General features: G+C 42.2%; 2 protein-coding genes across 8 annotated transcripts in view; both read right to left on the bottom strand.

The window, feature by feature from the left end:
- Nucleotides 1–1,325: 1,325 nt before the first annotated feature.
- Nucleotides 1,326–6,188, bottom strand: FBXL22 (F-box and leucine rich repeat protein 22). Its single transcript, XM_052672051.1, has 2 exons — nt 4,316–6,188; nt 1,326–1,787 (listed from the first exon to the last, which is right to left on the bottom strand). Exons 1-2 carry the CDS (start codon nt 4,648–4,650, stop codon nt 1,442–1,444), a joined length of 681 nt encoding a protein of 226 aa, XP_052528011.1. The 5' UTR covers nt 4,651–6,188; the 3' UTR covers nt 1,326–1,441.
- Nucleotides 6,189–6,423: 235 nt separating this feature from the next.
- Nucleotides 6,424–26,933, bottom strand: part of USP3 (ubiquitin specific peptidase 3) — a 37,985-nt gene continuing 17,475 nt past the window's right edge. For all 7 annotated transcript variants that reach the window (XM_052672017.1, XM_052672019.1, XM_052672016.1 and 4 more), the window contains exons 4-15: nt 23,243–23,326; nt 21,656–21,737; nt 20,471–20,553; nt 19,896–20,009; nt 19,211–19,324; nt 16,316–16,462; nt 13,360–13,466; nt 13,099–13,179; nt 12,047–12,165; nt 11,783–11,896; nt 11,600–11,667; nt 6,424–10,090 (exon numbers count right to left, since the gene is read on the bottom strand). In XM_052672017.1, coding sequence (XP_052527977.1) covers nt 9,925–10,090; nt 11,600–11,667; nt 11,783–11,896; nt 12,047–12,165; nt 13,099–13,179; nt 13,360–13,466; nt 16,316–16,462; nt 19,211–19,324; nt 19,896–20,009; nt 20,471–20,553; nt 21,656–21,737; nt 23,243–23,326 — 1,279 coding nt within the window. In that variant the 3' untranslated portion in view covers nt 6,424–9,924. The remainder of the gene's footprint in view (nt 10,091–11,599; nt 11,668–11,782; nt 11,897–12,046; nt 12,166–13,098; nt 13,180–13,359; nt 13,467–16,315; nt 16,463–19,210; nt 19,325–19,895; nt 20,010–20,470; nt 20,554–21,655; nt 21,738–23,242; nt 23,327–26,933) is intronic.

Below are 26,933 nucleotides of genomic sequence, written 5' to 3'. Positions count from 1 at the left end.
CGCGTGTTCAGTCAGATACAAAAGGTAATAGAACTGTACCTGAGAATTCAGTTTTGCACAGACTGTGTGTTTTGGCTCTTGGATAATGAGGGTATTTTTGGAGACAATTTGCAATTACGTAAAAGGGGATGCTGATGTTTGTAAATACAGATGTTCATTAAACAGTTGGGCACAATTCCTTTTTAAATTACCCTTGTCCTTTGCATATTCTATCTTAGCATGATTCAAACTAACTGCTTATTTTTATTTTATCCAACTGTTTGTTTTCACTGTCGTGGCATTGTGCACGCATTCCTTTCAATCTGCTGTTTGGCTTTTTTTCAGTTGCTCAGACATCAAAGTCAGACTGGAATTGTGTTCACTCTTATTGCATAGTGCTTCTCAGACGTAATTGCATTTGAAGGTAAAGAATGCTCTGGCTCAGTTCTGCTGTCCATTGGAGACAGTCTGAGAAAATCATAAGTTTATGTCAGTTTAAGAGTATTTTACATATGCAAACACGTTTGTATAGAAAAAGAAAAGTAAATATTACCAGTGTGTATCTGCATTCTGTAGTATAAGTCATCTATAACTATATATAGGCATACACACATACACATACAATAAAAAATGCATGCAGCTCAGTCTTGTAACTTGCTAATGACAGAGTTGCTGCAGCAGGGTAGGCTGTGAGCTGTTTCAAAGCATCATCATTTCCCTTCTGCTTTTTTGCACTGGATGAAATGCGTTTGACTGTAGCAGTGATAAGAAATGCGTATCGGAGGTGGGAACAGGTGTGTGACAGTGTGTTTGTTCAGTTCCTTTGCAGATCAACGCAGTATGGAACGCAGTATGCTTAAAGCATTAAATGCTAAATGTAAATAGAGGTGGCTCAGCCACCTGCCCTGCAGTGCAGCAGTACAGGTGTCTGTCATGCTTAGAGGGGACTGATAAGAGCAGAATGTGATACTGAGCAGTAGCGTTCTCCAGAGAAAAGGTGAACAAATGATTGGTTCAGGTCTGGAAATTTGATTTATATCTGTGATGTGACCCTTTTTTTTGACTTGGTGATGAAGTTCATGATTGCTGGTAAGTGAAGTTTTACTGTGTTTGACGACTTAGTTAAATTCCTTTTTGTACCTTACTGCCAAAATGATCTGTGTTGTCATAATGAAAATTTGAAGGGTCTTCCTGTTGTTGCTTTTCTCCAATTCACATTTTTAGACTTGACTAATTAAGTGCTGCATTATGTGACACAAACACATGATTTTTCCAGTTTCAAGGAACAGCAAAAGCAGAGGTGTTCTTCCTTTAAAAGGTGTGAAAACTCATGCCTTTTTCCAGTGAAGCTTTTACAAAACATTCAGCCATTTATTTGGACTTAAACCAGAGCGCAGATTACCTACAGGTAGTTGAAGTAGCGCCACACTAGAGGTAAGTGGAAATCAACCATCCTTATGACTTAAAGCAGAGCCGTTTTTCTGGCCAATTTTTCAACCACCATCTTTTTTTCCGGCTTACTGTCTGGAATCATGTTAGCACTCCTCTCTGCTCTCAGTGTTACTGAGGGACGTTTTTGCTGAACTCTCTGCAGCCCGCTCTGTGTTATGTTCCGGCAGAAATCCACGTGCAGCGTTTGCAGTGATCCCCCATAGAGGATTGCTGCTTCCAGCGTCCGGTCAGTGATCCGCGCGCAGTTTTCCAGTTTGAGTGTCCTGAGGCTTGGGCAGCTCTTGAGGAGAAGCAAAAGGCAATCATCTGTAACGTGGCCGCATCCTGAGAGGGTCAGAGATAGCAGGTTGGGACATCTGAAACGTAATTGTGAAGGTGAGATGAGGGGAGAATAAATCACATACAGAACTTGGAGAAGCCACTGTCTTGAAAAATAAATATTGAAGTTGAAAAAATATTTCCTCTTCCACCAGGGAGGGTAAGAAAGCATGATTAGGGAGGGACACAAATAGGCCTGAAAGCTCAGCTTTTCCTATCACGGCACTCTTATTTACCTTCCTTTGCTTTTTCTGTTGCTGTCAGCATCTGTAGCTCAGTTGGCAGAATGGAGAAGGGGAAGTGGATGTGTACATAAGCTGATGAAGACCCCGTAGAGATCATGGGTTCGGGTCAGAATTGATTTGTGGGCAAGTCAGTGAAGCTTTGTAGACATTCTGAGCGTAGGCAAGTAAGACACTTCCACTCTCATGATTTTATGGGGCTTTGCGTGTGCACTGCAACTGTTTGGTTTTACTCAGTGGGTGCCAGCATCTCCCTTAGTGGGGTTTGTTGATGTTTGGTACCCACACAATTCATTCAAATAATTGAAACTGGTAATAACTCTACTGTTAAATGTCACAGAAAATTGAAAAAAGCTTTAAAAAAAAATAAAATTGTGTATGCTGTTTGTGTAGACCTGAGAAAGTGCAGGGAAGTCCTATTTCAAGTCAGTATGTTTATGATGTACACTGCCTGTGCAGGTGGGTTCCTCGCTGCTACACCAACCAGGCATGTCTGCAAGGAGCCTTATGTACCAACCCCCCAGTCTTTCTGTACATTGTTTGCTTTCTTGCTTACAGCTTTCTCTGAGGAGCACCAGGACTTCTTTAGGCTCTGCTGTTGAGGGAGAAAGTGATTACAGTAATGTTAATGTTGATCTTGAGAGACATCAATGCAAGACTGCCAGCCTACCTGTGCCTGCAGCAACAGGGAACACTTCTGTCTGAAAATTTGTGCTCAAAGGCTGTACTGGGTTTAAGGTGTGGTGTACAGCAGTGGGGACAAACAAGGGGACTCTCTGTTCTTTACCACAGCTGGACAGCCATAACTGCAGCGTATTCTTTTTTGCCTTAAAAAAACAGTACATTCTTTTCCACCCAGATGCTGCTTTTACCCCCCAGATGCTGCTTGATTTCTCCTTTAGAGCAGAGGTAATAGTGAGATCATGCCAGCCACATTCTCTTCTTTTTGTGTATGCTTGTGAACAGCTAGAAAAATATGTGCAAAAGTTAAGGAAGGATCTGACAAACCCATCTTGCACAGTTTCATCAACAGAACTGAAGTACTCGTACTTCAGAGAGCAAAGTTAAATATTAATTTAATATTTCTTCTCTTGGTGCAGAGTGCTAAGAATTCTGTTGCGATGCTTTAGGAGGGTTGCTTCACAGACTTGGGGAGGCTAACATGGACGAGGTGCATCACTGTTAATATAACTGTCATTTTTAGGAGTGGAGATTTAACTTAAGGACATTAATGTGTTTAGAGGTGGCTGCTGAACTTGGATGGAATCCTTGCTACCCCACCTTTGCATTTTGTACAGCAAATAATCTTTACGTATTCTGTAGAGAGGAAGACACTTCAGTGTTAAACTGTCTGCAGAGCAGTGGTCTGCTGCCCTTCCTGAATTCTTACTTGTGATGGCAAAATGGAAGGAAGGGTTAAGCGTGGCATCTTGGTGGACATGCCAGTGCCCAGAACGAGGGAATGGTTATTGCCATGCCCCTCCTTCCTAGGGACAGATGTCTTTCCTAATGGTCTGTGGCTCATTGATCAGAAGTGTTTATCAGCTGTTGTCATAGTTACTTAGGAATTTTTCTACTGAAAATTTGCATTCTGTCACTGTCCCAGTTTGTTGGTGGTTTTAAAGTGTTACTTCCAAACAGAGCTTTCTGTTTGGCACGTGTTGGCACTAAGCTGGGGGCTGGCTGCAGCACAGAGGTGTGCTGTTCCAGCTCTGAGCTGGCCAGTGCCAGCCTTGCTGTTACTGAAATGCACTGGGATTGGTTCTGACTTACATTTGCTCCTCCTAATGCAGGTTAGCACTTTTTTTCTTAAGAGCTGCTTTGTGGCACTGAAGCTGTTAGAAGAAGCAATGTGGTCTGAGAGTTATTTTTCCATAGTGGCACTACTGCAGCTTATAAAACCCACAGACATACAGATATGGTTAAACTCCAGTAGTAAAGAAATACTGTTTAGTAATGCGCTTGTTTTTATACTTTCACAATGTGAAACCGTGCCTTTCCCTCAGGAGTTCCCCCTGGTCAATCCTCTACATTGACCAAATGGTTGAGTTAAGCAGCTGTTTACTAAACAGTATTGCACTTTCCTGTATTAATTAAGCATTCTTCCAATAAAAGGGAAAAAATATAGGCTTAAGGAAAGTCGATGAGAAAATGCACTATTCCCAGTATAAAATCAACAGTAAAACTGCACAATCCAAGCACTCACTCTCTGCCCCATTTCAGTCAGGTAGGTGGTATGGCGTTGAGTCAACCCTTCTAAATGTTGTAGTTTCAAAGCAGCTTTTACAGTAATGCAGAATAAATTCCACACCCAAAGCACATACCTGTTGCCAACTTCTAGTAAAAAATCAGTGACAGTGTTCTCATGCCTGCTACAGAAGTCTTTCTGGAAATTGTTTTTCATCCAGTCCTCAATGTTACACACCTTGACTCTCTCTGAATACCAGCAGATGGACAAGTATTTTAAAGCAGGTCCCAGGAGAAAGTTACGCTTCTGTAGTTCCACTGGAGAATTAAAGTTCAGTAAAGACCAAAGCACAGGATCTTGAAACACTTCTAGCAATTTATGACATGTTTTTGCTAAACTTTTCCTGCTGTTTTTGTCCAAAAAGGAAAAGAGATGCAGGAGGCATTCCCGATTCAGCTGGGTTATGTGCATAGCCCTTGCAGCGTGCTCAGAAGCTGACAGTCTGCTGGCATTGGAATGATGGCAGTGCTGGAAGGCGGTGGGAACACCAGAATGCTGTTGCTCATATATGGTTGTGGAATGGTGTTTATTTTTGGCCAACAACTGGTGCAGAAGTTAAGAATGGAGAAAGGATAAGGGCAATGCGTGTTGAAACTGTTGTTCCTTCAAGGGAATGGAATGGGCATGTAGAAAACAGCAGGGGTTGACTTTCACAGAATGCTTCCTTATAAGGGATCTTTTTATTTTATTTATTTTTAGGCAAGGCTGTTACTTAGCAAAGAGCTGGCGCTGTGTTAATGAATGGGAAGGGGCAGAGGGTGGTCCTGATGTGAGGGGTTGCTCTGCCAGCCTCTCGCGTTCCAAACTTAGCTTTTACAGCATATGGTAACTTTATTCCTTTTTCATTCATTACTCTAAGGCTGCACTTTTGCCTCCTGTTCAATGATTAGCACACCAGAATTCAAGAGGCTCATTCAAAAAATTCCAGTAACAGCTGGGGGAGGGGTTGGGGGGTTAGAATTAAAAGCAGTAATGACCAGCCCTGTGCCTTTCTGTGTTTGTGAAGGAAAAAAAGTGTGTGATGGATTATATCCATCTGTCCAGTGATATTATTAACTCCTTTATAAGTGTGCAGAGCAAAACAGCCCCTGAAGGATTTTTTTTTTCATGCATCTTTTTTGTACCTGGCAAAATTTATGTACGTATATTTTTTAATTGCATTTGTCTCAGTATGAGAGGGTTAAATGGAACCGAAGTTCAACTTCTATTTTTTGGTCCAAAATGTCAGTTTGTAACTAAACTCTGACAAACAAGAGAAAAATCTATTTGCAGTCTGCAGCAGTTTTGTTACTTCTGATCATGGCATGAGTAATGCATACTCCTTGGCCACAGGGGCTCAAACAAAACAACTAGTAGGCTCAGTGCAGTTCTTTCAAGTTAGTAATTTTCTTCTGTAAATGCTAAGTTGTGCTTATTGACTGCCTTTTTGGTTTCATATCCTTTGTCATTAAGCATTTTCCTTCAAGTTAGAAGGGTAGTCCTGCTTCCTTCCCATGCCCAGAAACTGGCTATGGCCAGTAGCATCAGGACTTTATCAAGCTATAGACAAGAGCAGATGATGTCACGTACCAGGTAAGCCAGTCACTGGAGAATTGCAGCTTACATGATGTGATGCTGGGAATTGGTCTGTGTTCTCAGACTAGCTTTTCAAACTCAGTCTCTTCCTACCTTGTTTTTAGAACTTACTTTCACTTTTGAAAAGGATAAAACAGTTGAGGCTACTCCAGAGTTGTAATAAACACAAGAATATTATTTTAAGGAAAAACACAAGCAAACTCTAGTTATGAAGTTACCATTGCTGGGGGTGGTCTTCTGAAGCACACAGAGGACACACTGTGGTCTGACCAATTATAACAGCTGTTGTATGACAAGACCTGGTACAGCTGGGTCCTCTTTGGGTTTAAAGGTTCTGGTTCTGATAGAGGTATTAAACAGTGAGAGCACTGAAATGTTCTTAACTGTTGTTCTCTGAAGTTAAAATACTTTGAGCAAGGGTGGCAAACTGATGAACACTAATGAGACACTGAAAGCCTGCAGAAGGACAAGAGAAGTTTCACTGCCTAAGGAAAAAGAGACACTTTAATGGCACGTTTTCCATAAACACTGTGTGAGTAAGATGTAATTCACATTCATCCTGGAAATGCTTCAATAACACACAAGATGAGCACAGTCAGTGATCCCCACTGAAAATTACACACAATTTTAATGGTAAACAATTACAACTATGGCACTACAGTACTTGAGGATATCCTAAAGCACATCGGAATCAGTTTTCAAGGTGCCGATTACCTCATCAGTAAGACACAGACACATCAGCAATGAAACACGGGGGAGGCTGTTGAACACCAACTGTTATGCTTTCCACTGCTTTAGCAAAATCCTTGTAAATGGGCTTCAGCTTCTGAAACACATCCATTGCTCCCCACAAGCTTTAAACTCTCATCTCACACAGCTGTTCACACCTGGAAAAATCCCTTCTGCCTACGCAACGAGAAAGAGCTCCATCAGTGCTGTAGCGTTTTGCATAATGCCACACTCACTGAAATGCTCAATATGCAACACACCGGAGCAGAAGTGTTCTGAGAGCTGGGCATTCTGCAGTTCTCTTTGACATGAATCACGTCTCCAGTTGTGTACATGGCTAAACAGTGACTAACAAAAAAGGGTAACCCTCGATCAGACAAATTTTGATGAAAAACATGGAAGTTTCTGCAGAGCAGTCACAAGCAAGACAAATTCTTGCCTGTTAGCGTGTACTACGATCAGCAGTTAAGTAGAAACATTTGGCTTGAATGAAATGAGATATCCCTCCCCTCCCACAAGCTAGTAGATAAATATAGGCTATACAAGTAAGGTTAAAAATGTAATACTAGGCCAGGTGCAGTATAGGTTACTGGTTCAGTGCTTACTTTTTTTTTTTTTTTTCTTCTGACACCACACTGAATAGAATACAGTGGATAAGCAAAGTTCTCCACCAGGAAGAGAAATACTTGTGTTGCCACAACAAACTGTTCATGCTGTCCATCCGGTTTTGCAGTGGGAGAAAGTTAAATTAGGAAAGGGTTTATATGTATTTGTTCCAGGAAAGCATATGGCTAAGTCCGTACACCACGTGCTGCAAGAAACAAGGCTGATGTGATTGCACTGCGTTCCCATGGCCACATCTGACACGGACCATGCTGGATACCGTCGCCCAAGACCTTAACGTTACAGAGAAAGTGTTACTGAAAGTAAATGCTTAAGTGAGAAATTGGTCTGACCCCAAAAATTAACAGAAAGAAGAAGCTGCTTAAAACAAGTACGTGAATGGCGATGAAGATTACAAATTAAGTTCTTACAATTACAGAAAGGCACATTTACATCACTAGTTTGCATACACCTGACTCCTGCCCGTTAAACTGTTTCTGGCCCACAGCTAGTTGTGCAGTTTAAGGTTTGTATTCCCTGCACTAAAACTCCAGAAAACAATGCAAGCCAAGCAGCAAGCAGACATGGATGGAACTGACTTAATGCCCCAGCTGGGAGCAGCAGGGCTGCCCTCTGGGGTTTAAATGCTGTGAAAAATATTTCACATCCCACACAACAGTGAAGTCTGTCAAATGTCTTCTGTGTGAAACTGAGAAAGGCGAGCTAACAAACTATCTGCAGTTTAAACAATTAAGAGTTCTATTTACTGCTCAACTTGAGGATATATAGAATCTATTGTGAATATCTGTATGTATATATAGACTCCCATAATGTAATATATATAGATACAGGAGTCTATATATATAGACTATCAATGGCAGTCTATATATACAATATATATATATATACACACACACTTCCATTAATGTACCAGATAATCACGATAGATTTTAAATAATGTTCAGTTCACATATTCATACACAATGAGCAAAATGGAACATTTTCCACAACTTTTATATTAAGTCAGTCAATCTCTCCTGGTTTAAGGAGAAAAAACCATAAGACTGACATTTTAAAAGGAACTCACCTGACCATAATTTCTGTTCGTATTTCTACCAGGTAACCCACAGCAAGGAAGCAGGAGCTTACCCATCTGCACTAGGTTGAGCTACATGTACAATTTGCAGGGAAATTTCTGCTGCATATTTGGTCTTTTTGGAAGCATTAAATGAAAAGAGTACTCACATGTTAAACTTCAGTTCTTGGGTGTTTTCAGGCTAGTATAGTCTACTGATAGCATGCTCTACGTGAAGTAAAAAGCTATTCTTACCACCAAGCTTTTCAGATTGCAGGAACGCCCGGTTAGTGGCTGGGCAGTAGGTAGATAGCTGGAAAGGGTGGGGCGCAAGGAAAGCACTGAAATGAAGCATTTGTCAGATTTTGGGTGTTTTCAGAATTCCTGGGTTTTGCAACATTTTCTCCTGACCACCTTTTTAAAATCTCACTAACAGCGATTATCTGACTTCCACTATGTGGAGGAGTAGAGCTGAAAACTCTGAACAGCTGTCTTTCTCCACTGCATTGTCAGGTCTTACAAATTGCATCAATCCCACCATCTGTGTAAACCTTGAGTCTGAAAATGGAAAGATCCCACACCAGGCTAGCAGATAAATACTGCAGCTTACCGGAATCTGCTCCAGTCAACAAGCAGTTCTGCATTACCCTTCAGGCTGTTTTCCCTTTAGTTCGTATTTGAAGTGATAAATTTCACATCAAGCATCTCAAACTCTATCCGCTTCCTTTTCAAGTGAACTGCAGGCACTGAAGCAGACAGAATATACTCAGGCCTAAGGGTGTTCTCACAACCCCACACTTAGGGGCTGTGCTCCCAGTTCCCAGATGGAAAGAGAGCTGGGGTCCCACTGCCAGGAATTCTCTGAGTTTTAAAGCAAAGAAGTGTTCATGATCAAACTTTAGGATTACAGTCTAGCAAAGAGGCAACTTTTAACAATTCAAGTCTGATTGGAAAAAAAAATAATAAAATTAACCAAGACAATTTAGATGCATATATTTTAAGGTAATTTTTAAAGACGTTTTGGGGGTGGGAAAAGCATATGTGAAGAATACTTGAATTATTCTGCAGTATAGATACAATTAAACCAACTGTTTATTTACAACAATTCATGAAATTCAGCAGCCTGAATACACACCAATATAGCAGCTATAGCAGCAATTACCTGGTCTATAATGATGCTGCATTCATCTCTTCTGCAGACAAAGAATGATTGGTCAGAGGTCACAGCTTACTTTCTTGCACGAGGTAAAACATTACGTGCAAGCAATTCCTTGATCTATATAACAGCTGTGAGAGCAACACAGTTATCTTGCTCTGTGTGATAAGCACATTTGTCTTGCTTGTGAGGAGAACAGAAAGCTTCTCTGATGTAAATGTGCCTTTAGAAAGTGAGAACTGGAAACATTAATATAAAAAAAGTCAAATAACTAGGTATTTCATGAAACTATATATATATAAAAATTGAGTTATCACAACTAAAGCAGCAAATCAAAATCTGCTGAGGTTTTCTGGTATAACTAAAAAAAAGTTAGTTTGTGTCCAAGTTCAGTAAGTCAAATGCTACCACTGACATGACAAAACTAAAACCCACAAGAGGAAATTGAAAAGTGCACAATGAAATTAATAGTCTTGGATCAAGTATTTACGGAAAAATGGAAATGTTTTGTCCCGTGGACTTGATAAGTGAGAATTAAAAGGAGGTATTAAAGTTTATCTGATCCAGATTTGGCTTGCCGTTCCACATAGAAGAGGATGTAGGCCTTGGCCTTTACCACAGTCTCCTCGTCGGTCAGAGTTACAGTACTGTCGTTGAAATGGAACCAACGACCTTCGTGAGCTGCGTACGCAGTGTAATGTCCAGATCCAACGCTGTCAGCACGGCAGGGAGAAGAGAGAAAGGACAATCAGAAAGAGACTGACCATTTGCTGCTAGGCAGTAATGGACTAAGAGACTTCCAGGAACTGACAGCTCTCTACAGCAGACGGTACGACTCTTCCCTTCTTCATTGTGGAGCTCTAAGTTCTCTGATTAAGGTTTCACGCTGAGTTAAATTTGGGTTTTTAAGTATCAACTTCCTAGCATGCCACTGTTTTTGTGCAAGCAAGGCTTCTTGCAACACAGAACTTCCACATGTGCCTATAGGGAAGTCAAGCATTAGCTATGAAGATTGTACTGTGCTTTGTTTTTACAGAACATTTGCCCACTGAGGTCTAAAGAAACACCTAAATTTAATCAAGAGCACTCGCAGCAAAACAAATACTAGGCTACTAAAAAAAGTCCTTCAAGAGCAGTTTAAACAGACCCAAGCTGTTTAAGAGCTGTTAAGAGTTTCAAGAGCCACGTCTTGAATCTAAGAGAGCTCTACCCTCTCAGTTTCCACCCCCTGCCACTCAAGACAAGGCCTGCTCTCACTTCTGTGTGCTGCTGCAACACATTAATGGTTCCAGCCACCTCATTCTGTCCTAGCCATGGCTGGCTCTCCCTTAATGCCTGTAGTTTTCCCTTGACCTCAAAGCACCAGTCAGATGCACTGTGGTGCTATGAAGGCTGCCTTTAGGAGTCTTGTCTTTTAGATTGTCCACCCTCTGTTTCAAGCAGAAAGAGTGGTTCTGCAGACAAAATTCTGTTTAGTATCTTTGAATTAAATTTGGATATCAACGAGGATTTGATTAATATGACAGTTTCCTTAGAAAGGACTTTAGAAGGGGTTTTTTTAAACCCCTTCACAGCCTGAAGTGATTTCTTATAACTACAGCTTCTTCCCTGGACAGGCAGCTGTTTTGTCACTACTGCAGTTATTCTCAACAGTTCCACCCAGGGTTGGGAAACAAAAAACAAAAAAACAAAAAAAAAAACACCCAAACTTAAACAACCCATACCCAGCAATTTCAATTCAAAATACAAATAGTACTCAGCTTTGTGACACGTCCATTAGCATTCACTTTGAGGTTTCACTCCTGTAGGAGAAATGACTGTGCCACTACTACATGTGTTTCAAACTCACACACTCTGGCATAAACACATACGTGCATTGCAAACTGAAGAGAAAAACATCTTTGCCTTATACTAAGAATGTTAAAATGAAGCACAAACAGCTGGAAGGACCCTTTATTCAGCGTTAGTTTTCATGCTTTTCATTCTTTCACTTAGTGATTACCCCTAGAGACTGCCAAGGGGAATTCATGGGAATAACTACATCATAAATGTATCCGTCTGATGTTATTTCAGCCCAGTTCCACAGAAGCTTGTAAATTACTGCATGTTTCCACCAGTGACATACACAGACATTCACCAGGAGAAGAAAAGCCTTAAATAAGCTGGCATGTAACTCAGTGAGGAGATCTCTGCCCTGAAGCAGGCTTACTCCATGTACTCACCCTGAGCCATGATGCACAACAACAGCTGCAAGGTCATAGAGACAGCTTTCTGGGCCACTGTTTTCAGGCTGCAGTTAAAAAGACAAAACTCTTCAGATCTCAGCGATACCTGCTGTAATTTGTAACAAAGACATATGTGATGTAAAGAATTTCTCTAGGAGGTTGCCATGGGAGTCTCCATACCTCTAACAGGTAACATTTCATGTCTAGGCCTCGTAAGGGAAACTCAACGTATGTATCAACTTTGTTTCTTAGATATGCTGTCCAGTGAAATCGTTTCAAGTGTAAGCATAGCACCTAAGGGATTAATAAAATAAAACAAGCATTAGAGGAACTGGCTGAATTTGCTTCTACCTATCTGGAAGGCTCAGGTGTTGGTCCAGGAACAGCTGAGCAGCCGTTTCTTTGACAAACTGCCATGCTCTTACTTTTCATGTTTATACAAACCTTTGGTAGTTTCTGAATCCAGAATTTTTTGGTGGACTTCTGTTTCTTTTTGCATTTATGACACATATACAGCTCTGTCTCATCAAGTTCTTCCAGGTCTGTAAAACTGCGAAGACAATCTGGAAACAAAAACAACACACACAAATCTAAATCAAGATTATAGCAAATAATCTTTGTAACATAAAATGCAGCAAACTCAGCAGCATAAAGGTGCTCCTGCATTGCAGTCTTGTTAATCTACAGGTTGTGCTCCAAAAATCTGCAGCTGGCACAAACCAGCAGGTTCTGACATGCAGTGTTCCTTGCTCCTTTCAACAAAGACAGCTATAAGCAGTTCCAGAGGGAAAAAAAAAGACTCCTTCAAACAAGATTCCTTCCCACTGCTCAGCACAATGGTTTATTTCATTGTAATTCCATTACGTTCCAGTAACAAATGTTCAACTTACAGAAATAATCTGGTTTTAAGTACAGGATGAGCAGAGGAAAAAAAAAAAAAAAAATGTTTTTTCACGTAGTGTTTTGCAATTTCCATCAGGTAGATTTATGAATGCATCAAAATTAACATCCTTTAAAACAAGATCAATCACAGCAACTCTGCCAAGCTTTACAGGACTGTGTTCACGCTGTTTAAAAAGCAGAGACTCACAAGAGTCAATCTCACTCTGCACGAGGGGCACGCTCACAAAACGTGCTGTAAGCACAGTGCCTCAGCAGTACAGCTGTTACAGACTGACGTACACAAATGTGGGCTGGAAAAACTGGACGAGATGGAAAGCACTGACCATGAAGAAAGCAGCGCCGGTATTTTCCTGGGTATTCAGCTGACCTGCACATCTCAAACCAAAGCACATCTCCGCCCCAGTTTATTAAAGCAGCACTTCAATACGTAGTGATGGGTGAGGCATACGTGGAAAATTGGTTTTGCGCCTTTTTCTACTGCAGCATCTGATAAAATCAGATGGCACATGCCATCAAGTCATAACCTGGCTCCTGAAACAGGTGAGTGTACACTCCAGTTCTCGTTAATGAGCTCGTTATCCAGGCACCCTTACCTCGTAGTGTGCACATTGGTCCATTTTCTTGATTTTTAGTACGTTTATTTCTGAACTGACTTGGAATATCTAGCGAAAGATCTGGGAAAACAAGCATAAAGAAAAAGCTTTAGGGTGGAATAAAACAATGCTTAATCATTCCACACTAAAGCTGTGGTCCAGGCATATGACATCTAAATGAATCAAATTTCAGATTTGCTTTCCTACCTTGTATCACCCACTCTCTTTATTTATTTATTTTTAAGACAAGAGGCATCTTACCTAGGAATGGGTCAAATTTTCTAGATTCTGTTCCACATATTAAGCAGTTGACTTCATTTTGAAGAATGCCTCCAAAAATGGCTGTGACAACAGTGGAGGCTCCATTTCTAGGCAAATCAGAACATAGAAGAAAAGTTAGAAATCTGGTCTGGTCTTCATTTGTAATACCTCATATAACTAGTTTATCACTCATTGCTGCTACACAGAGAAGTTTAGTCCACAAAGAGGGACTGTTCATTCACAGGGCTTTCACCCATCCCAGAAGTGCCTACTGCAGGTATTTAGCTGTGGCAGTCCTTCACCACGCACCAACAGAAAATACAAACTGAACTGCATATTCTTTACATAGTTGCTGGGTATTTTAGTGCTGAAGTACTGTCTGAGTCCCTTTTTATCACACAGAGGTGCAGAGTTGGCAGTGCAGAGTCTGGTTGGAGGCCTGTAACCAGTGGTGTCCCCCAGGGGTCTGTGCTGGGTCCAGTCTTGTTCAACATCTTCATCAACGACCTTGATGAGGGGATGGTGGCCACCCTCAGCAAGTTTGCTGATGATACGAAGTTGGGAGGATTGGCTGACACGCCTGAAGGCCGTGCTGCCATTCAGCAAGACCTGGACAGGCTGGAGAGCTGGGCAGAAAAAAATGGATGTTTAACAAAAGCAAGTGTAGAGTCTTGCATCTGGGGAGGAATAATTGCATGCACCAGTACAGGTTGGGGGATGAGCTGCTGGAGGGGAGCCCTGAGGAGAGGGACCTGGGTGTCCTGGTGGACAACAGGTTGGCCATGAGCCAGCAGTGTGCCCTTGTGGCCAAGAGGGCCAATGGCATCCTGGGGTGCATTAAAAAGAGCGTGGCCAGCAGGTCGAGGGAGGTGATCCTCCCCCTCTGCTCTGCCCTGGTGAGGCCTCATCTGGAGCACTGCGTCCAGTTCTGGGCTCCCCAGTACAAAACAGACAAGGATCTCTTGGAAAGAGTCCAGCGGAGGGCCACGAAGATGGTGAAGTGCCTGGAGCATCTCTGCTATGAAGAAAGGCTGAGTGAACTGGGTCTGTTATCTAAGGTATCTAAGGTGTGGGGGGCAGAATGGCGAGGCCAGACTGTTTTCAGTGGTGAGTGGAGACAGGACAAGGGGAAACGGCCGGAAACTGCAGCATAGGAAGTTCTGCACCAATGTGCGAAGGAACTTCTGCACAGTGAGGTGACGGAGCACTGGAACAGGCTGCCCAGGGAGGTGGTGGAGTCTCCTTCTCTGGAGATGTTCAAGACCTGCCTGGATGCCGACCTGTGCTATAGGGAACCTGCTTTGGCAGGGGGTTGGACTCGATGATCACTGGAGGTCCCTTCCAACCCCTGCAATTCTGTGATTCTCACAAGGTGCCCTGTGACTAAGGCTGTTTCCAAACAAAAATTCTTCCCTCACAGGTAGGTCAACCATTTTGTTTTGAAACTTCACCCTTCTTTGCTGCAAGTAATTTGGACTCCTTTAAATCAAGTTCTACATTTCTCCCATTTTGCTACCAAAGACAGCTTACACTGCATTAAGATATGCTAAGCAGTATCTACCAGCATCATCATCCTCTACACTTCCATTAGGCTAAGTCTCTTACTGAATCTTTTCTGCAGATTAGGTAATGACTTCGTAGCCCAATGAGAACAAACCATTTTATTATACAACTTTGCAATAACTTGCTAGTTTGTGCTTGTAGTTCTGACACTGCAAGCTTGCAAAAAACCATGTTTTGTATCAGTGCTCCACCTATAACTTAACAAGCAGAGCTGATATTAACTGTAAAGCAGAAGGAAATGGCTGCCCAAATAAAGGGACACTGAAAAAGAGAGTATTCACAGCATCCTCACACTGAAACCATTTAAGCACATATGACCTCAGTGTGCTTTGACAAAAGGCAATTCACTGCTACTGTATTCCACCTCTCCATGCTCACAGCAGAATTACTGTACGCATCTCAAAGTTAAGTTCTCTCCCAAGGTCAGATACATTTATGCACATTGAAAACAAAACTGGTTTATTTTCCAAGCATTCTTTAATTCTAAGAGCAATTTTAGACACTTGTTTTTTGGGGAAACAGTAGAGCTGTCTACTATGTACTACATACTACCCAGTGTAGTCATCACTACAGAAAGAGAAAATTCACTCAACTTCTGCTCAGAGAATCCAAGGACCAAACTGACCTGACCGTACTTCCTGAAGCAAATTAAAATGCTTTCTCCCTGTGATAGCTTTAATCTGAGAAAAAGCACACCCAGCAAAATTCAGGAAGAGCAGTATTTTAAGAGAGGTGCGTGGCCCTGCACAAAGCAAGAGGGTTGAAGCTAGATGATCACTGTGCTCCTTTTCAACCCAGGCCATTCTGTGATTCTGTGAATAAGCAGATGAGTGCCTGTTTCAGGATGCACAACAACACGAAAATCAACAGTGGCAGGAAAACAACAACAAAAAAACCCAGCAGCTTTAAGTGTGCGTCAGGTGAATAAACAAAATACAGAGACCATCTGCAGGGAAACTGCCTCAAGTCCAATAGAAGCTGCTCTGCTTTCTCCCTAATCTACAAGATCCACTGACAATTTAAGCATTCAGCTACTTGGCAGCCTTTTTGCCTGTGTATTTTTCAAGCCATCTATCACTCCGAAAGAAGATAATTCCATATGCATACAGAATAGGAAGTACAGAGATTTTTTTCTTCTGAAGTGTGTTCACAACTTACTCTGTATGCTCACAGCCAGGAAAAGAGTGCTCATCTGAGGGCCATACTTCCTTTTGAAAGGAAGAAGATCCTGTAGGACCACAGTCCACGTCCCTGCAGCTTTGTAACTGCGACGTTACACATTTGCTAAGGACAGCTCGAACAAGGAAACGTGCACTTAAACTTTCAGATCCGCCACCCAGACCTACACAAAGGCACTAAGGTATTGAAGAAATAATTAGAAAACATTTCTTACATGCAACATTTGCTGCTCGCAGTCAGGCTAGAATTTTCTTGCAAAATTACTGAACGTGAAACACCATTAAAGCCACCCTGGAGTTCCAGGTGTAGATGGTCCAAAAGGTAACGCATGAACTCGTGGGCATCCTGTTGCTGGTAGCCCCTTGAGCAAAAACAAAAACAACATCATCACCAAAGGTTTGGGCTGTATTACTTTGAGACAGAGCACATCACTCAGAACATACATTTGTTTAGCAACACTGAGCAGGATTTAAAGAGCCGTGCGTATTTTGAACTGAAGCCCTCAGAAAGATACACTGATGTGCAAACAAACCACAACTTCTGTTCCCTCACAGCCCCATCACTGTGCAGCTATCTCCATGAGGAACTTCTATGGTAAGTTTTATAATGGAAGAGCAGCTGCAGAACTGTTACAACTCAGATATCTGGATTCAGCCAGCACTCTGCTCATCTCAACTCTGGACCCAGTTACGGTCAGCATTCTGAAGTCTCAAAACCGGTGCTGTTCAAGGACATCACCAAACGTATGGGTGCTGTGCCATGTCAGAATGACCACATGCCCTTCATTTGGTACACAGCCATGTGATGCTTTGGCAGATCTAGTTGTTTGCTTGCCTGCTTGTTCCCCTCCCCACTGATAAAAGGAATTTATTCTCAGCATTTGGTTTCCCACATGCATCTCTCACTGACAATGCAAACTTTGAAATCGTTAAGAAAAAAGCATATTTAATACAGGTATCTCCTGCTTACTGAACAGCTGTTCATGATGATTTTTCATCTGAAGATTACATTTATGGGATCTACTTTGCTTCAGATACCTTCCCAACAGCAACTTCCTCCTCAAAGAACTCCTAACACAGTGCATCTGATCTCCAACTGGTATGACTAAATAACCTTTGGAATCATTCCACGCTGTTGGCTGTGATCCTGATGCACGGGTTTAACGCTGGCACACAAATAAGTTATTTATAGATGAAAGATTCTCTGTATTTGATAAAAAGCTCAAGTCTAAATACAGATCTTGAAAAGACTGTGAGGATATGGATGAACGCTCTTCAGCTGAAATGCAGAGTTTCTCTGACAGCTTGTGTAACATCCCTGATCAGACTGTAATATCCCTGATCTGACTGTAATATCAGAAGCCCACTGCTGACATCCCTTTTCCTACTGATAGCAAGATATGAAGAGAGACATTTACTAGGAGAACAGAGCACTCTATTTATACAGCAGTAAGACTACAAAACACACATCTTGCAACTCAGCATGAAGCTGCAGGCTATTTTGGCACGCAGCAGAATCAAAGCAGCACAACGTCAAGGAGCAGGACTTTGGCAGCAGAGTTTGAGCTTAGAGACACTCTGGCTGTACTTGTCATATACAAGTCTTAAAAACCATAAGCAATATTCTCTGCACAGATTACATGTGAGATGAGACAGAGAACCATCACGAGCCCAAGCAACCCTTTTTTTGTTCAACTTCCTGTAACAAAGTCAGTAAACTTCTGAAAGAAAAGCAGCACCTGCAGTCCTGGAAGCAGGCACACACCTTCAACAACTGACATATCTTTAAGCTTAAAAAAAGTTAAACCAAGTTTCCAAATATGTTTTCTCTCCCTGCCCCCATCACTTCATAAGCACAGCCAAAGCAGCCATTTTGCTGTTGGTAAGCAATCGGTTCCAGCCACCTTTCCTGAGCATCTGTCCAGCTCCTCCACTCTGTCTGGTGAGCAGCACACAACGCACACCAGGAACGCCATCACCTTTTCCAAGGTACGGTCAAGCACTGAACAAGCTTTCTCACTGGCCCACGTGGGAGCAGGGATTTACAGACCAGCTGACACTGCTCTCCAAGTGATTCCTCACCAGTTAATCATGCACATGTTCCCAGTTAAGCGGGAATAAGGGGAAAATAATTTTAAAACCCTAAAACAACATAAAAACACTTTTAAAAACTCTGATAGAATCCACAGTGCTGAAAATTTGCTTGAGGAACTCCAATTGTTTCTTGCTTAGCCTATAGGGAATTACAGTGAAGACTGTAGTTGGAAAAAATGATCAAAGACATCACGGACGGAGTTTTTGGTCACTGCATGAAACCACTGGTATTAAACTTCCTTGATTCTCTTAAGCCAACTGAAACAGACTCGGCAGTGTGAAGAACAGAATAAGACCACTTTCGTTATTTGGGTTACTCGTGTATGTTCACAGCATCTTTTCAGCACTGCTAGAGGCGTAACAGATAACAGCATCTTAACTACCTGAGAACATGGAGCAACTTACCTTCATCACAATATATCCTAACAGGTTTCAGTGCTCCTTTGAAAGAGGTTCAGGGGCCAGGACAGGGAGACCTTGGAGAGGAATGATACTTCAATTTACTGGAGTAACCATTGTCTTTCTTTTTTTGTCAGTATGGGCACAAAATGGCTGGTTTTATTACAGTCCTCATTTCACGTCCAACTAATGATGATAACTGTGCTTTCAGAGAATCAAGGAAGTTTTACCCAGTACATTTGCATGTAGACCTGCACATTTTTAATCTGACTTCATCAGTTTATTATTGGAGCAAGCTTGGAATATGACTCTGACCTAAAGGCACTTTTGCTTCGTTGCCACAAGGCACAAAGTATCTTTACAAGCACTTTACGAAGTGTTTCAGCATTTGAGATCTCTGCCATCTCCATCAGTGTCACATGCAGCACATGATCAAAGCGTGGGGAAAAAAGATCTACTGACAAACACAAAAGCAAACCTAAGTAAAGATTTTTTTCCAGGAGTATTTATGGGCACACAGGTAGTCTGCATTCTCCATCTCCCACATTCAGCAGCTTTGAGATCAGGGTACCAGCAATACAAGATAACAATAAAAAATAATAAGTTACAAAACTTACCTAAAATTTGGCATAATTTTCCAAACAACATAAAATAAGGACTCTGGACTAAATGCAGTTTGGCTTCCTTGCCATAGAGCACAAAGTGTCTTTCTGAATTCTTCCACCAATGAACTGGAAAGAAAGTAAAAGCTGGTGATGAATATGGGCTTGCACTGTAACTCCTGAAGGTTTACTAGCTCAATGGTACAAGTATCAGATGTTACCTTGGTTAAAACTGTAATGACTGAGTACATTCCAGTACTTCAAAGAGTTTGCCCAAAATCCTACCCATAACATCAGAGGTGGACAGGTTAGGAAAATTGTATTTCAGATACTGGAAATCTACGTACCCTTCACCATTGTGTTGTAAAGTCTACTAACATGGCCACTTCAACGCTTGCTGAAACAAGTTACAGGCTCTGAATGGCACAACCAAGTGGCAGTATTTAACTAGCACTTCCTCACCTTACCTCAGCACTTCCTGATGTATTTGACTGCCTCTCCCTGCAGGACAAGGCTGACACGTTGCCCACTGCAAGCAGCAGTTCCTTTTTCTTGTGCAGCCAACTATTTTTCTACGACACCGATCCTCTAGGGATCATTTTCTGTGACTCTCTAACACTGAAAGTGTATAGCAGCTCTACGAGTTCAGCATTTGCCATTTTCATTAAAGTTCAGTGACAACAAAGAAGACTCTGCTTACACATTGTTATCTCCCTGGCTCCTGGTATGGTAAGTTCTCCTGCCTGCTGTCTTCCCATTCCTCAGCTCCACAGCAGGCAATTCTTTGAAGTAACAGCAAAACTGCTGAATATTACTGGGGAAGAAAAAAAAAAAGGAAAAATGAATGAAATCCTTAAAGGACAGAGAGTAAAGGGAAGATATAATCCTGGAGTCTGTTATTTGAAATCCATGAACGGAACTTCACCTAGTGATGATAAATGATGGCAACAGGAACAGGTTGTTTTTTTAAATATTTTCTTCCACAATACTAGAAATACTGTAACAAATACTTATCTTCTGTAAATGAGTGACTGAATCCGTAAATACCACCATCATCCCAAATACCTGAAACAACTACATTTTGGCTCTGCTTTGACAAACAGGTACTGTGATAGTTATCAAAAGCATTCCCTAACGAAAACAAGCTGCAGCTGCTAAGGAAGTTAACAGTGTCATCTTCTACCTACTGATTCTATGCTCTGCTACAGAAGTCCCAGTAATGGACCTGTGCTTTGTCTCTGGCAAGCTCAGCCCTGACTGACAGCGAGGAAGTACCTGAGCGACTGCAGGATGGCATTCATGAAACACGTGTTCCCCAGGTTCCGAAGGCCTGTGGCACAGAGGGCAGTGGTGCTTCCCTGGAAGTGAGGATGCTTAGGTTAAAGATGCATACATCCCTGCTCACCCACTTTCTCCCAACAGAGCTGTTACTGTGATACCAACACAAATTTAAACAATCATTAATCTACTCGATTTGAAAACTGCAGTTTCAAAGCCAAAGCAACCCTGGCAGTACATTTTCAATGTCACTAAACCCAAAGACTCTGCAAAGCAGCAACTGACTGCTTTGCTTCTGCCATCCCTCCCCTCTTATTTCCATTCCTAATCAGAGCTTCTTCGCTTCCCACTCAATTATTTCTTGTAGCTGAAGACAGCCATTACTTCAGCTGCACTGGAACTCACGGCTGTGCTGCAGGCCCAAGGGCTCAGGAGGCAGCACTCTGCTCTACGCTCCCTCTGGTGAAAACAAGGCAGTCACATAGAGCCGAGTCACTCTCTCTTCTTTCCCCCTCCCTGAAATCTGTGAGAAATTATGTGGATTAGAAGATCCCTCAACTCTAACCACCACAAACAGGCATTCGGTTTGGAGCGTTCTTTGACTGGAAAATACTGTGCAGCTTTTCAGACAGAGCTGGACTGTGTTCTCCTGGGTACTGCTCAACAGACGTGAAGTCAAACCATCAGGAAGGTGGAACGTGAGAGGGAGCACAGTCTTCAGCATATTTCACAGCTGCTTTGGAAAGCAAATTTCATCAGTTGTTTCTTAGAAGTTTTAAAAGCTTTTTCTTAAAAACTACTCTCTCATCCCCCTTTAGACAAAGACCTGCCCCTCTGTCTTCTTTCTGCGCTCTAAAAGGAATAAATGCCCCGTCTGCTCAAAATAAAGTGAAATGAAAATAAAACCTTCCTTGTAGCTGTTTTAATCTCTTGAGTACTACCTGTTTTCCACCTCGATGATCTTAAGGAACAAAGAGAAGCTCAAAGTGGAGGCCAGCAGAAGTACAGCAGAGTATCAAATGTTATTTAATGAGAAGAGGCTCTTTCCTCAGTGTGGTCAGGAGATGAGGAAGACAAAATAAACCAGGGAGGAGTTGGTAGCTGGCTAAGTACTTTAAATCTAGCCCAACTATAAACCTCAAAAGGTTTAGCAAAACTGTGTATTAGCTCTGTTATACTTACATTTACTTTTAGTAACTTGCTGTTCAGAGATGAGTTTTCCAATAGTTTTCTTTTCCTGTGTCTGTCTGATGTAAAGGCTGAACTGTTGGGAAGCAAATAATACATGTTAGTATAAAACAAAATCTTGCAGGAAACGGACAACAGATAATCATCCCAATGTCATAACAGTTATCACATCTGCCATCAGTTGTCATTAAGACAGCAAAGAGCTTCCTGATCACCACATGTGCATTTCATAGTCTGAAAACAGAATGCATAGAGTACAGATGCACATCCTATTTTCAACACCCAGGTCCGAGTTAACTGTGTTAGGCTATGCATAGTGCAGTGTGTGCCCTGAGACATCCCTTGTTACGTGCCACCTCTGATCTGAAATAGCCTTCATCTTCTCCCATGACCAACGGAGTGCTTAATAGAGAATTTTCCATAAAATACTTCTGCTGGAAGAGTCATCCTGAACTCTGAGAAAGCCAGGACAAAGTGAAGTACCGAAGACCAGAAGCATCTGAAGTGCAGTCAGTGATGTATTGCGCTTCTCTGATGTATAAATACACCGGGGTGCAACACCTGGGTAAGACTCACACAATGCCACAAGAACATCAGGTTTCTCTTTTCCACAGCACCAGAAATCAGGGCCCCTGGATTCTTCCACTCAGGACTTCTCTCTAACAGAACTGTAGCACGTTCCAGCTTTTAGGCTTTGCTCTAATTCCGTTTTGTTTTTGAATTGAAAAGCCCTCCAAACATCCAAAAGCTGTCATCAGACACGATGGAATCCTCCACCACGACATCTGCCCAGGTGTGCTCTCACTGTGCCCACACAGCCCTACATCTCACCACATTAACGCTACTTATGAAGTCCCCAACACGCTGAGGAAGGACGCAGACACTCTCTGGATCACAGCGACTTCTCAGAGGAGTGCTGCTGGAACTCTGGGGCATTTCAATACATTGGGAAGCACTGTATGCACATGCGTTTCCACTTAGGATTAGGGAAGATTTGCAAGCAAACTAAGAAAAAAAATATTTGCTATCTAGCATAGGCCACAGCATCTGCATCACAGAGATTATAGTATTTACTTTTCTATGGCAGAGAGCCAGAAAAAGTCACAGGAAACGCATGTTTCTTCTGTACAGTTTAAGTTCATAAACTTTTCTTTGTCTTTCTGCTTGGAAACCAAACTATGCAAATAACACGAAAACTACTTCCACCAACATTTCAGTTTCAGTTTCTTTGCTTCAGAAACTTTTTTTTCCTGCTTTTGATAAAACTGTGATTCTGTTCTGGAAATCCTGTCCTATTTCTAAGGAACAGCAGGGATTATTGACATGGGAGAAAGAAAACTAATGAATTTCTAAATTCCTGCACATGCAGCCTCTAAAGGCACAGCATATAAGAAACAAGATGTACGTGATCAGCCAAACCTCTTCCATTCTGCTCCTCGGTGATGAAAAGGCATTTTTAGATACACACAGTATCACTCATATCGCAACCAAAACACATGTACTAAATATGCATAGAGAACAGAAATCCCATTTAAATTCTGTCAGCCTACCCAAACCATAGGTAGTAAACACACCACTTACTTTTCCAAGTTCTGCAGGTGCTCTCTGACCTTCTGCACCAGCCCCAGCTTGGTATCATTCACTACAAAGTCATCACAGCGATAACTGCAAGAAGATTTATCAGAAGAAGGAACATATTTATACATACAAGCTTTAAGTAAAAATACCAAATCAATGTTAATCCAATTTCAGTGAAGTACTCCAGAGCAGTCATGCTGGAAGCACTGCAGCAACTCAGTGAAAATTACAAGGAGAGGGGAACACAACAACAACAAACTGAGCCTGGTTCCCTCTGACCAGTGCCTTACAGCAAGAGATGGTCCAGGCAATATTTCATTACTTGTTATTTATTTCTAGCTACTTCTTTATCAGAAAGCAGAAGCATTACCTATCACTCAACTTATTACACTGTTCCAGTTAAGCAAAAACTCAAACTTTCCATGTCACTGAAAGCAGCAGTAGGCAACCCATGGAAGATTTATCGAAAGAGGAACTTATGTCAGTAAATAGAATATGAAGCTTCTAAATCAATGTGTAGCAGAAATCCATTTATTTGAAGACAGTAAAACTACCATTAAAGCCTCATGGGTTTGCCATCAAGAGCTGCTGAACCGATGCGCAGTGCTGGAGCTTCTGCCATGGAAAAAAGAGCAGGGAGGATGAATGAAGAGACATCGTGGTCCGTCCAGCTCACACCAGACGGCCGTGGCAACTCACACCCTGTGTGCAGCCACAAACACCACTCCTTCTCTCAGCGTTTTTGTGCGTGCAGAAGCACAAACACAAAGAGAGCTGTGAGACGCTTCCAAGGCAGGAGTGCAAAAATAACTGAGCTAAAACAACAAACAAGCAAAAGCTGATCCCCACTGCCTCCAGGTGAGCGCAAGGAGGAAAAGCCAAACAGTCTCTCAGCAGAAACAAGGTTGAAAAGAACCAAGCCACAGATATTTACAACAAACGCCTTTCTGTCGCTTACTGAGGATCCCAAATCATGCATAAAGAAATAAAACTTAAAAAAAAAAAAAAAACAAAAAAACTACCAAAACAAAAAGCCAACTGCTTCCCTCTGGTGGAGATGCTCCTAGTAATATGGGCTGTTGATGCTGCTTACTTGAGCTCACAGCCCAGCATTACAACACCTAGCTCTGCAACAACAGGGTGTCAGCAGCTTCAGACCTGCTGTCTGTACCATACACCACCATCACAAAAATTAAACACAAAAGCTTTAAGTAAAAATACCACAGCAGTGCTAAAGGTAGTAACAGTTCCTATGTAAACTATGGTTCAGTAAAGGATGACAGCAATCAGCAAGTTCTGTGATCTTCTACAAAGATTTCACATTTCCATGGAATGCCATGGACTCTCTTATCCATAGCTAGCTCTTCTAATCATTTTTTGAAGGCAAGAAAATGAATGTATACAGGGGCTGTACAAAAAGGCTGTACAAAAAAGGGAGGGAAGGGAAGACAAGACCCCTTAAAACTAAGGAACAAATGCTGAAGCAGCATGGAACAGCCCAGGAAGTGGAGACAGCATTTCAGAGCATCTCACAGGGCCAGCCAACAAGCAGCTCACCAACAAGACAACCCACACTGAGGCATGAGAAACAGGAAGGCAAGAAAAGACTTCACACCACATGCACCGGCTCACATGAGAGCAACGTGCATAAAATAAAGAGCAGAGAGACCCAGTGTGCTCCTCAGCCTTGCACAAAGGCTGCTCAGCTCTGGGGCCCTGGCAGCCCTGTGGCATCCAATGCAGCTCTCAGGGTCCGGCCTTTCTGTGAGGACAACCAGCTTACACTGGGCATCTGTAATAGCACAGCTCTCACTGCTCCCCTCCTTGTTTGGCACCGACTCCACTATGAAACACATTCCCATCATCAGCTGGAGCAGATCTAATGAAGCTATCTCGACTATCAGGCACAACTGGAATTTACAACATTCTTTGCTGTGCAAACCTGTGATGTAGTACAAAGGCAACAGTACTGCCAATGTTAATTCAAACACTGAACTCATCAAGGGATTGCAGAGTTGGGAAAGTAATGCCCTTCCCATGGCAAGGAGCCTGCAAAGCAGCACCCAGGATGTCTGGTTTCTTCAAGGGCTCTTTCATCCGCAAACAGAAACTTCATACAACTCTCAGAATTTCCAAACAGTGAACAGAGCAGCCGTAACTCTTAGATCTTAAGTAAGGAATCCACAGAAGAGCTATTGCTAGAGATGGATTTTTGAAAGCTCGACACAGTTTCGGAGGGAAAGAAGTTTGTGAATGCGTTCATTTCCCAGGCACACTTTAATTAGTCCTGTTCACTTCTGTCAACCATTTATGTTCATGCACAGGGACTGAAAGCAGAAAAGTTCACTGCAAGTCTAAGCTACCTTATTGCTGCAACTAGAAGAGCTGGTTTCACATCTGCACACCTGGACTTCCACTCTGAAATGCAATTACAGGGGACTGTTCTGGTTTTGGTGAGAATCAGATACAAAATTCAGTAAACCACATTAGCTCCAGCAGTCACAGTATTTCATCTCCTTGGACTGAAAGGGATGGCTGCAACAAACCCTGTACTGCGCTGTCGTGACTGCTAAAGAGAAGGATGGGATGCAATTAAATGCCTTCTCATTCTAACAGCCTCCACAGACATACTGCCACCACCCAGCTAAGGAACACAGCTACTGAGAATCCACAGGATGAAAGCAGAACAAGAGTTTTCCACACAGCTCAACAAAACTCCACAACTGAGAAGTAGAAGCGCTGCAGAAAAGCCTCTCTGTCATCTTTATAGAAGGAAAATTTAATTAAGTCTTAGGATTGCATTTTCCTGACTTCAAATTACTGAGGTTGCCCACACTGCTTTGCATAGAATATTGATTTTAAATGAAAGTTCCCTTGGAAGCAACATAATTGCATAAACATCCCAATATCTCACAGCTTCACATCTACACTGAAGAAGCTGGAAACAACATTTTAAAATTCCATCTCCAGCAGCTGGTTATGGCTGGAGCTCACCCAACCATTTCCTTCAGTGGCAAGCACTGGTTGACAGCAAGTCTTACAGAACTGCCCAAAACACAGGGGCAGGCGTTGGTCCAAACGCTTTGTGCTGCATCTTCTTACATCTAAGCTCATTTCCATGGGGGTGGGGGGAGGAATACACACACACACACACACATACGTGTTCATGTATGTATAAGCATACAGAGGTATACACACACACACATATACAAGAGTGCAATACCAAATCCAGGTATTTGTTTTCTGACAACCAAAAACCCCAAAATATTCTAACAAAAGCAAAGATATGCTGCTTCTGAAACTCGCTCAGCTTCACATTGGCACAGCAGACTTGTAATCTGTCAGGGAATTATATGCAAGAGGAAGTCCCCATGGCAAAGCTCTCTGCAATTAGTTCCAGTTCAGCCACTGATGACTCAGCCTTCTGCTTTGATTACAGCAGAAGACAAATCACATGCTGAACTGCTCCTTCTGCCCTCTATTACAAATATGCTGTGAAACACCAGTGAGCTTCCAAACAGAGTGCCCACCCCCTCCTCACAAACGCATTCTGTTTCAATAACACGTCACTGTCCTCAGTTTGAGCACCATTCTTTGCAGTGCAAAATACCTAGGTTTGAGATGAGGTCAGCAGGGAGCTGTGCTGTGTACACACACAAAGCCTCTGTGAGTTCTGGCAGAGCAGGCATACACT

The sequence above is a fragment of the Tympanuchus pallidicinctus genome, unplaced genomic scaffold, assembly GCF_026119805.1.
Source record: "Tympanuchus pallidicinctus isolate F22 unplaced genomic scaffold, pur_lepc_1.0 scaffold12, whole genome shotgun sequence".
Taxonomy (NCBI): Eukaryota; Metazoa; Chordata; class Aves; order Galliformes; family Phasianidae; genus Tympanuchus; species Tympanuchus pallidicinctus.
Note: the sequence above shows the minus strand (reverse complement) of the source record. Positions and strands in the feature narration are given on the sequence as shown.